The sequence below is a fragment of the Cyclopterus lumpus genome, chromosome 11 (assembly GCF_009769545.1).
Source record: "Cyclopterus lumpus isolate fCycLum1 chromosome 11, fCycLum1.pri, whole genome shotgun sequence".
Lineage (NCBI taxonomy): Eukaryota > Metazoa > Chordata > Actinopteri > Perciformes > Cyclopteridae > Cyclopterus > Cyclopterus lumpus.
Window position 1 is genome coordinate 10,905,564 of NC_046976.1, and position 15,863 is coordinate 10,921,426.

At 42.8% G+C, this 15,863-nt stretch overlaps 1 protein-coding gene across 4 annotated transcripts; it reads left to right on the top strand.

Annotated features, from left to right (window-relative positions):
* Positions 1-563: 563 nt before the first annotated feature.
* ubp1 (upstream binding protein 1) lies at positions 564-13,665 on the top strand. 4 transcript variants are annotated; one of them, XM_034544613.1, is made up of 17 exons: positions 564-842; positions 4,744-4,895; positions 6,340-6,416; positions 6,515-6,620; positions 6,710-6,816; positions 6,980-7,132; positions 7,231-7,341; positions 8,462-8,500; positions 8,724-8,831; positions 9,122-9,225; positions 9,318-9,414; positions 9,656-9,749; positions 9,837-9,927; positions 10,044-10,162; positions 10,446-10,588; positions 11,254-11,305; positions 11,430-13,665. In XM_034544613.1, the coding sequence occupies exons 1-17, from the start codon at positions 775-777 to the stop codon at positions 11,465-11,467; spliced, it is 1,659 nt and encodes a 552-aa protein (XP_034400504.1). In that variant the 5' UTR covers positions 564-774; the 3' UTR covers positions 11,468-13,665. The 4 variants fall into 4 exon arrangements, with proteins under 4 accessions (XP_034400504.1, XP_034400502.1, XP_034400505.1 ...); XM_034544611.1 differs by lacking the exon at positions 564-842 and adding an exon at positions 1,188-2,187; XM_034544612.1 differs by lacking the exons at positions 564-842; positions 8,462-8,500 and adding an exon at positions 1,255-2,187.
* The last annotated feature ends 2,198 nt before the right edge of the window (positions 13,666-15,863 follow it).

The window sequence follows — 15,863 nt, forward strand, 5'->3', positions numbered from 1 at the left end:
CAAACATTCAACTAATATCGGTGTATGTTAGGAATGACATGACGTTAATGTCTTATGCAACATCGCTCCTGCTGAAACCGGTGCTGAATTTCATGCATGCCTCTGTTCTCAAAGCTGTAAATTGAGAAGACGCTGAAGAGGATCTCGGATACAGCACCAGCATTCAATCACCTCCTGATTGCCATGTCCATGCAGCTAATGTGCTGTCTGTCCTCAAAAGTATAGTTATAGGATACTTGTAGCCCACAGAAGTATTCGATACATAACTTTAAAATTAAAATACAGAACTGTGTATAAAGTCTGGTTATAAAGTACCCAGCATAGAAAAATACTTTTTAACTATCTTAGAAACTAAATAACTCCACTTTCCCATTAATGCATAACAATCCAATAACACAATGTGATGTAACACTAAAATGGGTCAGTCTGCAAATATTGGTCACTTCTGTTTGGTCTTGACTGGGTTTTACACTTAAGTCTGACTAATGTGTGTTAACCATGTCCTGAATTGTGTGAGAAGTCAGAGAGGGGCAGTAATTAAAAGTCCTGAGGCGGGTCTTCCCACTTGGGCAAAAATAGCGCGTGTACCCTCCTCGGAAAAATTCCGCGCACCACGTCCAGGGTCCGACCGTTGGATAATTATTGACCAGACAACACTCCTGCAACCGACTTATGCAAACGTATCTTCAACCGTGACATGAAACAGACACGACCTCCTGGTTGGGACTCCTCGGTGCTGGCCTGAGTTGTGGCTTTTGCCGTTTGTGAGACACGATGTTGTTCTGGCAGCCTTATACTGAACACTTCAGAGTCCCGGAACCCGATGGCAGCAGTTACACACGGTACGAACCTCGTGAACCTAAATGGGAAATGTTTATTTACTTTATGGCCTCGATTATGTCTCTATTCTATATCCTATTGCCAAAATGGTGATAGTTACGAGAGTAGCTATGTATTAACGTATACCTTACATTAACATATGTCTATGTTAATTAATAGCTATGTTGGTGGGCCTACTGCTTTTTTTACGTGTCGGCCAATGAGCCTTTTCACCGTGTACGTTCATTACATGAGTGTTCCATATATCTACAGTATTGCTTTCAAAGTCTATTTTGTTGTTTACAGTTAATGGAAATGCATGTATCATACTTTCTGGGAGGCAGGGCGCAAGTACAGTTGGACACTGACGGAAGCGCTGAGGTTTCTGATTGGCTAATCCCCCTGCGCTGGGTACAGAACGCGGTCACTGATTGGCTGAGCGCCACCCCCGCATCCTTCCTGGAGACTCGCGGTGGCAGCGGCGCAGGCTTCACGGAGCGACAATCCGTACGCCGAGGGAGCCATGTTGATGCCTTGTTTTGTGTCAACCGTTGCACTTTGGATGGTCAAAGGACTGCGTCTCGAGGCGCGGGAGCCTTAGCGGTGATTCCAGCATCGCTATGAGAAGAGGAGAGCGGGTCGGGACGGTTCAGGGCGCGTCAGAGGAGACTCTTAGGTCACGCGAGTGATTCAAAGCAAGAGAACTTGATGCTAGTTAGCCGGATAGCTCGGTAGCAACAGCCGTGCGGACGCGGAGTGGGATGAGCCGTGTGGACTAGAACTAAACCGTATTTTCTGGTTGTTGCATCTCGTTGTGCTGATGTGAACTAGACTGCTCGGAGACCTGGTAACAGCGGGGCGGATGGGTTCAGCGTAAGCTGCCTTTTGTAAAGCTAGCTAGTCGTTAGCTAACATTAGCATGCTGATAATCAGCTCGCACCTTTAGTCACGACTACCATTTGCTGACTGAGTGGACGTTAACGTGTCGTTACTGTCAGACAATCTCCCAGTGGAGCACCGTGTTGTCAAACGTGCCCCGAGTGGAGATATGGCGATGCATCCGGTCTCTGTGGAAAGCTACCGATTCGCTTGCCCAGCTCGCCCAGCAGCGGCTAACGGGCTAGCAGCATAACTTTCATCTCACGGTGTCACTCAGAAGCTGCAGAGCCCACTTCCTCGTTAGCCGACGTCCCACACCAGCAGCAAGCTGGCGGCCCTCCGAGTAGAAGCCGAGGACAAGGAGCTGGGGCCAATGGCCTGGGTGCTGAAGATGGACGACGCCACCATAGAGTCGGGGCTGGTGCACGACTTTGACGCCAGCCTGTCCGGCATCGGGCAGGAGCTGGGGGCCGGAGCCTACAGCATGAGGTTAGAGTCCGGAGTCAACATGCCAAACCCACCTTCCTAACTCATTAGTGGTTCGATGGAGAGCAGTGTTAACACTACGTCCCCCTCATGCCTGTGTGTGCGTGATGTTCCCTTTGTATACTGAGTGCGATGGCTTCTCTTTGTTTTGGGATTTGGAGTAGGGCAGACATCGCAGGGTGCCACGATCAGGGACAAAGATTAAATCCCCTCAGCCTCACCAAAGAAAAGGAAGGACACGTGTTATACTGTGAGGGACAAATGCATCATATGCAGGTCATGTTGTTGCTCAGGTTATGTTTGTGTTGCCAAAAATAGACCACCTTTGTGTACATGTCAAGAAAACAAGGCAAAGTCTTCAGAGATGCCTTGTTTTGGCCCCTCAGATTGGCAGCTATTAGAACTGGTCTATGGCTTTGTTTCTAAAGATCAATGGTGTGTGGAAACAAAAGGTTGTAACCTTATATACAAGGTGATGGGTCTGATGTTAGTATGTGTTGCTCCTAAAAGAGGTAATTGACTTTAAGGTGGAAGTGGCACAAACATCCGTTCTGGAAATAAAAGGAATATTTTTCTTTAATAAATTTACTGCTGCAGTAATTGGGTGGGAGACGATATGTATTTCAGATTTATGATCAATGATTATTAAAGTTCAGTTACACTACTACTACTTTATATAAAATGCATAATGCATCAGTTAACCTTTCCCTAAAAATATTGTTGAATCGGAAAGATTTACTGATTTATGTGTAGAAATGTTAGGTCAAAGAATACATACACAAACCTATCAATCTGACGAGCATTCAATTCTAACTCTTGACATAACACAAACAAGAGTTGAAGAATGGTTGTTCAGATTTTCCAACATTGAACGAGTCAATCTCAGCACACGGTTCACCATTAAGTTGCTGCTGTAGTCACACAGTCCTCCTCAGCAACATGGTCTGTCCAGCTGTCATTACATTTTAAATGTTCATAGATGTTCAATTTCACACTCTTGTTTATATTACCCAAACTATGGTTTTGAAAAAGGGGTTGTTTTGGTATCACTATTGACAGTACAGGTATGTTTTGGAACACAGTCTTATCTCAAGTTTTCACATAATAACCAGCTCCAGTAGCCACACAGTCCGTGTCACAATGATCAAATGAGTTTCTGGTCACTCGGGTGATTCCAACATTTGTCCCTAAATGTGGCATCTTTTGTACGTCAGCATTTCCAATTGATAATGTGTGGATATGTTTCAAGTATCTGTCTTTGTTTAATGGTTTAAGAAGGGATATTGTTGTAAACCACCTGTTCAATTAGTAACTCTTGGTATATATGCACCAAATTATGTAATGGGTTACGTGGGGTGTTGACATTTAAGCCTCCAGCACCTGCATGTGTCTTATCAGCTGCCTCCTCGACCATCTGCTTTAAGCGAGCATTTATCAGTGTGTGACGCAAGTGTAGGTCCATCTCTTATGAGGGTCTGCAAGTTTCCCAATACTCGATTGGTGGCATGTACGTAAATGATTTAGTGAAAGGGAAAAAAAAGAGTGCGGTAGCTTCAGGAGTAGTGCTATCTGTGGGTTGTGGGGCATGTTTGGAGTCAGCAGCTGGTAGGAACAGAATGTCTCAGTGTGTTTTAGTGGAACCAGCTCAAATTTCAGGAAGCAGATGTAGTTTTCCTGGGAATTGGGGTTTCACAGGGATGTGGCACCCAGTCTTGGTTCTATCTGGGCACCAACTCTGCAGAAAAAACACAGCAGCAAGTGATTTGAGGCTGAATAAATCATGCAGACTGCGGTTTAAAGGACTCGTGAGGTGCTGAAGGAATGTCTTGAAATTGACAATGTTATTTCATTTATTTTACGTTTGGCTTGGTTTAAAGCAGCATCATGGCTTGACGAAACGTTTTCCAGTTAATTAGATGTTCTGCATAGGACTCCTTTCCTGTACAGCCTCTAAGATCTACACACACACACACACACACACATGCTCAAGTTCACTGTGCACCAGTTGACACTCATGCAGCATTTGTCAGGGTGAGCTGAGGACGGGCTGGTTGTCTAGAGTGGCTGCCAAGTGTGAGAGATGGTGTGTGTCAGCAGCTCAGGCTATCTCTGGGTGTTTTTGTTAATTAGTCGCTGTGGCCTCATGCATATATAATAAGAGAGCCATTTGATCAATGGAGAGCCTTCATCACTCCTTCTAAATTAAGCCAATCCATTTAATAATTCCGCTCTATGAGGAGGTAAAGTATTGTCATGACAAAAGTGGCGCATGCAACAGTTGGCACTAACCAATTTGATGTAGTTTTACAGATGTGGGAAAACCTGCTTTTAAGGAAGGTCAAAGTGATTGTGTTGCCATCAGGATTTTATTGGAGATTCTATAAAAGCTTAGAACTTTTTGTCAACGTTATCGATTGAGAGGCCAGATGCACAGATTATGCCATTCGTGGACCATTTTTAAACTACCGTTCTTTCATGATTTTTTTGTTGTTGCCTTTTTTACTGCATCACATCCATGCTGACTTTCTGTTTCGCTCCTCTTTCTTCTGTTTCTCTCAGCGATGTGCTGGCTCTGCCGATATTCAAGCAGGAGGACTCCAGCCTTCCTCCTGAAAGTGAGACCAAAAATCCCCCATTCCAGTATGTGCTGTGCGCCGCCACCTCGCCTGCTGTCAAACTGCACGACGAGACGCTCACATACCTGAACCAAGGTGACACTCCCAATACATGCACTCAAGAAGGTTTTGGTTGTACTCAGCCTTGAATGACTTATATTTCTCAACTTGGACTACTAAAGCCGTGCTTAAAGACTATTTGATGTGTGGGTCCTAGTCACACAGTCCACTTCTTTGGGGCTACACAACCATCATTTAATATGAATAAATAATTTCCACATTGATTTATTGCACATACAGTATAATTACTGTAAAATGATACTGTTTCCAATTTATTGTTGAGCACCACCAATTTGACTGAATTATTGCTCCATTACTTAATGGCACAAATAGAGATTTACTTTATTTACAGCACGAAAAGGGATTCACGTAAATGGAGAAACTGGCAACATCCTCATTTTAATGAAAAGCAGCAACATATGTGAACGTATGTCTCTATATACTGTACTGCAAGACAAGCTATCAATTATTGAGTCAAGTTTTTATGGAATTAGAGGATTTTACTTAATTCATACTTACAAATGGAATTCTACAGAATTGCGAGTGCAGGAAAAATGCCACTTTAGGGGTTTTGTTTGCTAATGCAAAAGATTTTCCAAATTACAGAGAGGGCTGTTTAAAGATGGTCATTAGGTCAGGATGCACTTTACTGGAAAATATATAATATAGTGGGGAGTCGTTCTAAGGTGCCAACATTACTGTTGAGCCTTATTTAGATGGTGTGAAGAAAAAAAATACCTGATGTGTTCACATAAAAACCTTTCCACAATAAAAGCTTATCAACATGACGCTTACCTTTTTTAGTGCAAAGAATGTAGTCATTTGTAGTATATTTGGGCCCATGTTGACACAAAATATACCGCTATCAGATGGTGCAGTGAATACTTGTTCCACAATGTGAATGAAACTAAAACGTATGCAAGAAGAGAGATGTCATCCACATGCGTCATCCTTCTGCAGCACTCTCATATTTTGAAAATGGTGAAACAATAAACAAGGTGTGCCCTCAGTGCTGGCACTCGTGTGCATCAAAAGCTATTAAAAGAGGAGGAGTGGGAAAAGAAGGCAACATGGAACTGCTAACTTAGGGCTGTCGGGTGAAAGTCAGTCTCGCAGTACAATCCAAGAGCAAGATTTCTCTCCAATTGTCAACTTTTGTCTGGGACAACCCAAAATCACACAGTGCAAAGGGGCTTTTCTTGAAAGCAATACGTCCTAAAAACCTAGATCTTCGTCTTAAGCTCTCCAATTGAAGTCTGCCACAAAAGGCCTTTAAAACATTTGTCTTTATAATCATACAATGTCAAACAATATAATGTGCAATAAAACATCAAATGGAATCCACCTAAATTAGACAAAAACTATCCTTTCTGAGGATGTCATTAAATAGTTACATTCACTCCTGTCAACTTTTTTAGTAGCTCTCTTCACACCTCACAATCTTTCTTAGTGTTGATTTTGTGATCTCTCTCTTTCTCAGGCCAGTCTTACGAGGTGCGTATGTTGGACAACAGGAAGCCAGAAGAGCTACCGGAGCTCAACAACAAGATGGTGAAGGTGAGAGGATACTCACAGCTGGAAGGGAATTGTTTTTTTTTACTTCTTACGTCAAATACACCTTATACCTAACATGGTGTGTGTGTGTGTGTGTGTAGAGCATAGTGCGTGTGGTGTTTCATGACCGCCGGCTGCAGTACACAGAGCACCAGCAGCTGGAGGGCTGGAAGTGGAATCGCCCTGGCGACCGTCTCCTTGACATCGGTAATGAAGCCTGGCGAGAAATGTTTACTTAAAACATCCCATGTGTGTGATTTGGAGTTCAAATATCTGTGTGTCTATGTGTGAGACAGATATCCCCATGTCAGTGGGCATTGTGGAGCCAAAGACTCACCCCTCCCAGCTTAACGCTGCAGAGTTCCTGTGGGACATGAACAAAAGAACTTCTGTTTTTGTGCAGGTAACACACACACACACCCTCATTCTAGCAAGCCACACACACACACACACACACACACACACACAGAGGTCTCTTTTGTGCCATCTGTTGGAAGAGCATGTGAATTTCCACATGAAACACATATTTTCGTCTCACTCGTACTCTTGTGGCCGGCTGTCTGCAGGTGCACTGCATCAGCACAGAGTTCACTCCGAGGAAGCACGGTGGAGAGAAGGGCGTCCCCTTCAGGATCCAGTTTGACACGTTCGCCCAGGGAGACTGTGGAGAGTACACGGAGCACCTCCACTCTGCCTCCTGCCAAATCAAAGTCTTTAAGGTACACACTCATTCTCTCATCGAGGGAAGATTTTACACCCCCACATGCGTCGTCACTCACAGCAAATTAAATCTTCTTCTTCGGTGCTTCCTGTTTAGCCAAAGGGGGCGGACCGTAAGCAAAAGACTGACCGGGAGAAGATGGAGAAACGTTCACCACAAGAGAAGGAAAAGTACCAGCCTTCTTATGATACCACTATCCTGTCAGAGGTCAGTATGAAGCTGCTCTGGACTGTCGAGCCTTACAGATACATGGCTTTAGCACAAACTAGGCTAAAGTACTAGCAAGCATCCATTTTTTATTTTCATTTGGGTGGTTATCCATGTTAAAATGTATGCACCCAAGTAAGTGAAATGTATTTCTGCAAAGCAGCCCACTATGTGTTGGGTAAAGGGCCATACTGGTGCTCTACATCACTGCCAACCATCTTGTCAAACGTGTATGAATGCTTTAGGTTTTTCTTACCATCCATTGTAGGGCTGAGACTTAAAATTTTCCACGCCTAGGTGGACGTTTTCAAATAGCTTGTTTAGGCTATAAAACAACCTCAATTATATTCAATTCAAAATGTTGTAGAACAGGAAAGAAGTAAATCCTCACATATAAAAAGCTGGAACTAGTTTTTGGCATTTGCTTTCATGATGGCGAATTACTGATGATTATCCTTTGTCACAATTGCCATTCATTTTCTGCCAACCAACTATTTGGATGAATCCATTGAAGTAAACAAATATTTTTTTTAAACTACCGAACAGCAGTCCTTTTTAAAGGAGCTACCAAATTCAAATGATGCCCCTTTTTTTTTTTTTTTTTTATTCTTTTGCTATTCTTATTGTTTTCCTTCTTTTATTTTTTCCCCCTACAGCATATAACTCTTGAAGTAAAATGCTGTTGCTGATGTTAGATGGGGGAGCTTCTCATAGGCACATCAATAAACCACCACAGCAATCTGCTCTTGAACTGCAGTGCATCAAAATGTGATGATGATGATACAACTTGACATAACAGTCAGAGTGACAGATGTGATGGATGACCTGTCTCAAGCAGGTTTGAAGTCTCCTCACGTATATTTAACTCTGTAGCAACATGAGCAGAAATGATTGGCTGCTCGGTTTGTTGTCTGGTATGCTTTGGAAAGTGGTTGGCAGTAATGTTAAGATGCAAACCAGGGTTTTACCCAAGTGCTGTTACTCGTTTAGCTACGGTGGTAAACCACCTTGATCCTGACGCATCTCGTCTCGTGATCAGGTTTGGTTTGTAGAGGACCGTCTAAACAATAGGCAGTCTGATGTTTTTTTCCACCAGAAGTAAAGGTGGTCTTTTTTTCAGGAGAGGAGGCCCTCGTCCACAATAAATCAGAGCAAAATGGTAAACTATACAGAAACACTACTCCTTTGATTGGGCTGTTAAGTCTTTATCATTAAGTATAGATTACAATGTTTTGTCACGGCTTTTATTGGTGGGAAAAAAGCATTATTGAAGTTTTAAATTGTCTACACTTGTATGCCACACTGAGACTGCCCGCAGGTTATTGGTTGTGTTTGTGTGTTGGTCGCTGGCTGGCTAACCTCTGCTGTGTGTCTGTATGTAGACGAGGCTTGAACCCATCATAGAGGATGCGGGTGACCACGAGCTGAAAAAGTCCAGCAAGCGGACACTTCCCGCTGACTGTGGCGACTCCTTGGCCAAGAGAGGCAGTGTAAGCACCCTGCTCCCCTCTCCTCCCCATCACTCCATCCACAGTCTGCCCCCCTGTAGACACCTGGCTGCAGCCTGAAGCTAGTAGACCCTCAGCTGCTGGGAAGGAGACGGTTTAATGCCATGTATTTGACATTAGGTGGGGTGGAGACGGTGCAAAGCTAAATTCCCAATCCACCCTTGACCTTCCACCACCTTTATGCCTTTTTCTGTTGGGGAGTTGGCCTACAGTGTTTATTAAACCAGTGAGTCTGATTAAATGTGTATTTATATATCTGTGTGTCCCCTCAGTGCTCCCCGTGGCCAGACGCCTATGTCAGCCCCAACCAGGCAGCTACTCCCTCCTTCACCTCCACCCCGCTGTCCACCTACACAACCTCCTCAGTACCAGACAGGTACGTGTGTGTGTGTGTGGGGGGTGTGTGTGTGGCTTTAAGCTGAGGTTTGTATTGGTCTCGCTTCTTAATTATCATTTATTGTATTCTAGTGACTCGTCCTCACCCAATCACCAGGCAGACCCTGGTAGCCATGGCACCTCGGAGGTTAGCCTCCACTCTTCTCACCTGTATGAATTGGTGGAAAAGGTAAATAATGTACTGTTTTTCAATGAAGAACTTGAGACCGGTGTTGATTTTGACATTTGAATTATTTAACCAATAATAGAAAAATAATTGTTACATCAGACACTGGCTAAAGAAACATATCATAACAACTGTATGGTATTGTAGGATATCAAATTGGGACTGAACTAGTGCAGAAAGTAACATTTAGATCCAGTTGTGCAAGTGTGTTGACACCGTGTGCGTCCCTTGTCTGTCTCTGCAGCAGTTGAGCCCCACTGCCTCCATACAGGACGCACAGAAATGGCTGCTGAAGAATCGCTTCAGCTCCTACACACGGCTCTTCTCTCACTTCTCAGGTACACACACAACGTCGAACACACTGAAACATGGATGTAACGTTGTAACAGCGACACTGCAAGTGACATATCCAACGTGTTGCCTAGGTTCTGATTTATTGAAACTAACCCGAGACGACCTGGTCCAGATTTGTGGGCCAGCAGATGGGATCAGACTCTTCAATGCACTTAAATCCAGGTGGGTGCGGGTGGGGTGGGGGCGGGGCGGGGCGGGCGCTGGCTGGCTGGCTCTGTATGATCATTATGAATGAGGCCAGTCTGTTTCTTTGCATTAATTATTCTGTTTGTGTGTAGGTCAGTGCGTCCCAGGTTGACAGTGTATATCTGTCAGGAGTCCCCCCAGGAGAGCCCCCTGCTGGAGACACACGCCACCAATGAAAATGGAGAACACAGCATTTCTTCTAGTTTACACGGTGTGTGTGTGTGTGTGTGTGTGTGTGTGTGTGTGTGTGTGTGTGTGTGTGTGTGTGTGTGTGTGTGTGTGTGTGTGTGTGTGTGTGTGTGTGTGTGTGTGTGTGTGTGTGTGTGTGTGTGTGTGTGTGTGTGTGTGTGTGTGTGTGTGTGTGTGTGTGTGTGTGTGTGTGTGTGTGTGTGTGTGTGTGTGTGTGTGTGTGTGTGTGTGTGTGTGTGTGTGTGTGTGTGTGTGTGTGTGTGTGTGTGTGTGTGTAACCTCTCTTCTGGTCTGTTTCTGTGTAGTGTATCATGCTCTGTATCTAGAGGATCTCACAGCTGCAGAACTGATCCGCAAGATGGCGTGTGTGTGCAGCCTTCCACTGGGAACGATCAACCAGGTGTACAGACAGGGTCCGACCGGCATACACATCCTGCTCAGTGACCAGGTACCAGCGCACAAACACACACGGGCCCAACTGCTCCACTTCACTTTAACATTTCACACTCAACTGTGGAGGGCTCTTTATTAAGGGATGTTATAATTAAACAGGTAAACTGTGGGATACACTCAAAACTCTCTTCTGTGAGCAGGAAAAGCCATCACCATGGATACTTACCAGCCCTTTGCTTGCTCAGCTATTGAGTTGCATTTTATGTGGGCTGTCAAAAATAGAAATAAATAATTTAATAACATCTGCAAAATGTTGCACTTATTAAGATATGATGGATTTCCTTCCTTTTTTTGTTGTTTTAATTCTCCAGTCCAACACACATATGTCCTTAACATGCTGACATATAATAGGCGAATAAATCCGCATCTTGGACTCTCAAATATTGATTTGGTATCTGCTTAAAAATTGTAATAGTGGCAAAGGTAAAAGGCAGGACAGTGTTTGAAACACAGTGACTCTTTACAGAAGAAGAAATAAGATGTGCGTCACTATTTTGTGCGCCGTGTGACCAGGAACAACAACTCAACTCACTTATTTGCATGGGATATACATCTGTGCTGTACTGCATCACACTTGCTTTTGTCGTCACTAAAGTACCATAGAATCACTATTTATTCATACGTTTATCCGCCACATTTCACTGTTTGTTTTGTTTCTAGATGGTTTACAACTTGCCTGACGAGAGCTGTTTTTTGATCAGCACTGTCAAAGGTGAGCTCATAATGCATCAGTAGCCTTTAGTCTCAGTTTGGCCTGCACCAAGGCTCAGTAGATCCTTTTATTTGACAATAATTTAATGTTCTGCTTTGTTCTTAACACTTGTCTTCCTCTCCAGATGAAGTGGGCGAAGGACTCCATCTAATCCTGAAGTAGTGAGGAGGACAGATGGCATCACTAATACTCCACCCTCTGTTTTGGAGCATTAGCCTCCCTGTGTCCCCCTCTGCCTGCCTCCACTCTTTCCTCGTACTTCCTCCCGTTCTCTCTGAACACTCGCTCGATGGGAAGCAGTCAGACTGCGCTAAAGCCATGTAAATGTTAGAATCTGACATGGGTGTGTCCACTGTTTCATATTGAAAACACTATTAATGGAGGAGTTCAGTTAAAAGAGGAGAGACGGGGGGTGGCGAGGATATGGTGTTAGGGGAAAGCTAATGATGTATGTATTTTGATTTTATTATTTTATTATTTGTCTTTTTATATGGTTTCCATGTGGATAAGGGGAGGGAGGGGGCTCCAGGATAGAGGGGAGAGTGACGTTTTGGCCGGCAGCAGAAGGAAAGAAAGCCGAGTTTCCTTATCGCTCATTTACCTTCTTACACAATGCGCTCAACCAGCACGAGGCCAGTATTTTGATAACCTTTACTGCTGAACAGCATGCGATCTCAACATACTAACCTGCTTAAATGAGAATCCCACATTTTACTCGGCTTGTTTAACATTGTCGACGGGGTTGGCTTAATAAACCATTTATTGATCAGCTGATCTTGGTGACCCCTGAAATATCCAAGCTAAATTTGTGGACGTTGCATCATTTGTGGATTTTGACACCAACATTAATTATTTTCGGACTGATTAACTATCGTCACTTAGTCATGTGATTTTAGACTTCCTGCCATATCTCTCTGTCTGTTAACATGACATGACACTCTCTTCATGTTCAGCCTGCGCTTTTACTGTTTTTAGTTGATGCTTTATTTAAGGAGCAGCTGTTTCTCATGCTCTCGTTGAATTTACTTGTTTTTGGTGCCATATTGGCTTTTTAGCTCAATCTTTTACTCACAAAGACCTCGTCTTTGACTCCTGGGCTTTCTGTGCTGCCTGTAAACACTGGTTTAGCCTTCTGGGATTTTGGCCAAGAATACGCAGAAAAAGAGGAACAAACCTCTATAGCAGACTGACATGCAGAGCATTAACGCCTATCCAAAAACCTTCTATAATGTGGACCAAACGGGTTTTAGATTGATAGGCTTTTATTTTATTTTATTTAGGAAAAGCCTCATTGGTTCTTGGTCATTAGTCGCATTAATAGAATTGATCTGAAGGAAAATAAAACCCTTGCTTGTGCGCTGCATGTACATGGTAATAAACACTCCCTTCCAGGATCTGCCCTACGAGGAACAACCCATCACACAGCAGGCTGGTAGAAATGTATCACAGCAGTAGCCTGGTTTTAATAGTCTTATCCTGTAGACTAGAACATCTCGGCAGCTCCATATCCATCTTCAAACTCCTGTTTTTTAATGTAGCTGAACACAGGAAGTGCAGGTCATGTCATTTCGAGTGCCCTTTGAAAAGTGACAGGAAATCTCACACAGGTCCTCAGAGTCGCCGTTGGTTTAGTTGACCCACTTTAATTTTGATACACAAAGTCTGGCAGTGCATACAGTTTGCACGCCTCTAAGTGTCAGAATGTGTGTGCATGTGTATCATGTTTTGTTCTTGCAAAGAAAACTTAATTATGTCAGTAGTTGTCATGAACCTTTTCCTGTTGGTATGATGAAACTGTTTAGCTTGCTGTTTAGTAAAGAGCATGTGGAAGATGGGGAAAGGAGGGAGTGGGGGATAATTTGGTTCAGTATAACACCTTGTTTTTCCATGTTAGAGACCAAGTCTGCACTGAGAAATCACAAAACTCAAGCTCGATGTGTAGTCAGTAGTCCTACAGCCACACCCTTTTCTTACCCGCCAAGAAGGAGGACAAAAAAAAAAAAGAATGTTGAGACTATAAAGCATCCATGTTTTGTCTCACCGTGCGCCAGAGCCAGGACTGTAGCTCTTGTGGTGTTTACAAGGACACGAGTACCACAACACAGTAAACTGTGTTCAGTAATAGAGCGGATGTGATACCAAGTCAGGCTAACTCTGGTGAGCAGCGTTGGTCCCCTGAAGGCCTGACCAATCATCTTGTGTGACTGAGCGTGTGTGTGAATGAGAGACTGTGGGCGGGAGAGGCGACCACTGTCAATGTACAGCCTAATGTCAATGATGATGCTTCTCATGTGCACAGTATCGTATGCTGGAGATGTACACAACCACATGTGCTGGGAATAAATGATTTCATAACTTTCTCTGGTGTCCTGTTATATAATATGTTTTCTTCCTTTTGTACCGTAAAAAAAATCGAGGATAGGCATGGTTGTCCAAGCTCTTCTGCAATTCACACTGAACAGAAATATAAATGCAACTTGTGCTCTTGTTTATGCTCCCATCTTTCATGAGTTGACATTTTAAGACCTACTACTTTCTCTATGCGCACAAAAAAGCTTGTTTCTCTCATTGTGTGCACTTTGTTAAAAATCTGTTTGTGTTGTAGAATATGAAGATGCTGATTAAACAGCATAGTTATCACACAGATCAACAATAAAAGGCCACTCTAAAATGTGTGGACACACTTCACATAACTAGGACTGCAGAATTATTCTGTTTTGTCATTCGCTTATCCTGTAGAATCGGTATCTGGTGGGACCATAATTTGCCTCATGCAGTGCAACCTGTGTCCTTCTAGCCGGTTGAAGTGCCTTCAATGTCTGTCTGAAGTTGTTGAGTATTGGCAGGAATTGGAACACGCAGATCTGGAGCATCTTCAACCAGCTCAGTGGATGACATGTCTGAGTAAGAAGGCCAAAAGGCAACAACTGAGATGCTTTCAACATGGGCCGTGATTATCGCGTTGAAACGTGAGGTGTGGGCCTCGGGATCTGGTCTAGTAATTGTGCATTTAAATTACCATCAATAACGAGCACTTGGACTCGCTGTCCGGAATACAACCCCACGGCGACCATTGGGCATATTTCCCAACTCGCAACACCACAGGTCACGACCCTGCTGAGGAGGAGGCAGCGTGCAGCTCTGGCCGTCATTCCTGCACTCAGCATGCCGACGGACGCACAAACCTGCGATATGTGTGGTATTGTGTTGTGTGATAAAACTAGCATGGCTTTATATTGTGACCAGCCCTAGGCGCACCTGTGTCATAACGATGCTGTTTATATTGATATGCCACCTGCGCCTGTCGGCGGGATTGATTATCTCAGCAAAGGAAAGATGCTCAACAACACGTGTGACATCGCATTTGTGAAAAATAAAAACGGAGAAATAATCTTTTGTGTGTACAGAAAAGGTCTTAGGGTGTTTTTTATTTAGTTTTTTCAACGTGTGAAAAATATAAGAAAAAAATAAAGAATTGGTTTAAAGTTGTATCTTTGCATTAGATGCTCCTTATCTGTAAAACAAAATGTTTTTCAAACTGTTTATCCCCATTTTGTAAAGTAGGCTTTCTGTTATGTTGTCTCCAAGCCAAGACAACTCTAATAATATCTGGATTATTTCCTCAGACTTGGAGAGCTCTTTTAAAGCCACAGGGGACATCAACTATTTTCACAGGTTTTGGGGGGCTCTGGGGGCTCAAAACCTTCACTGTGTAGAAAATGGTTTGTGGTAATTTGATCAATTGTTTAGGAAAAAAATGTAACACTGTTTAGGAATAAAGAATTGTGCACTATTCACTACTCAGTGACAACAAACTGATATGATAAGACCTTACGGGTGGACAAGAGTGTGTTAAAACCATTGTAGTTATAAGACATTAAATACTAAAGTTGATATTTATAGAGATCCAAAGCATTCACATTTAAAGTAAATAATTATTAAATGAATGTGCACATGAACAAAAACAAGCAATATTAAATATGTGGCTGTTGCTTTGGGATGAATGCAAAAACAGCAAACTACATATAGTGCCAGAATAAATAAGTCACACACTTTGTTCTTGTTTTAATGTCTAAAAACATTGAATCAAAGTAGATTCAATACGTCTTTTTTGACACTTGATCAACAAAGTGTATATTAGTAGATGGGTCTTTGCAAACATTGAACTTTCCAGCCTATTATTCTAAAATCAATTATATCCCTTTGACTACACACAGGGGATCGCCATGTAACTATATCTCAATTTGACCAATTGGCTGCTGATATAGGTGTGTCCTTTTAATGGGAATGAAAACTATAACTATACTATAACTATACTATACTACTAAAGGCTATAGATAAAAACATAATCGTCTGAAAAAAACATGGACATTTTAAAATAAAACCTTTATTTAATTTAATCAAATTACCCACAATAAACATAGCTATTATAAAGATAAACCGGATGAAACAATGTATCATTATAGTAAGAACATTAAGAAAAAGTAACTGTTTCACAATTGTATGGCTATATTACATATGTTGTCTATATTCATAAATGTATAACGTTTTGGATTAT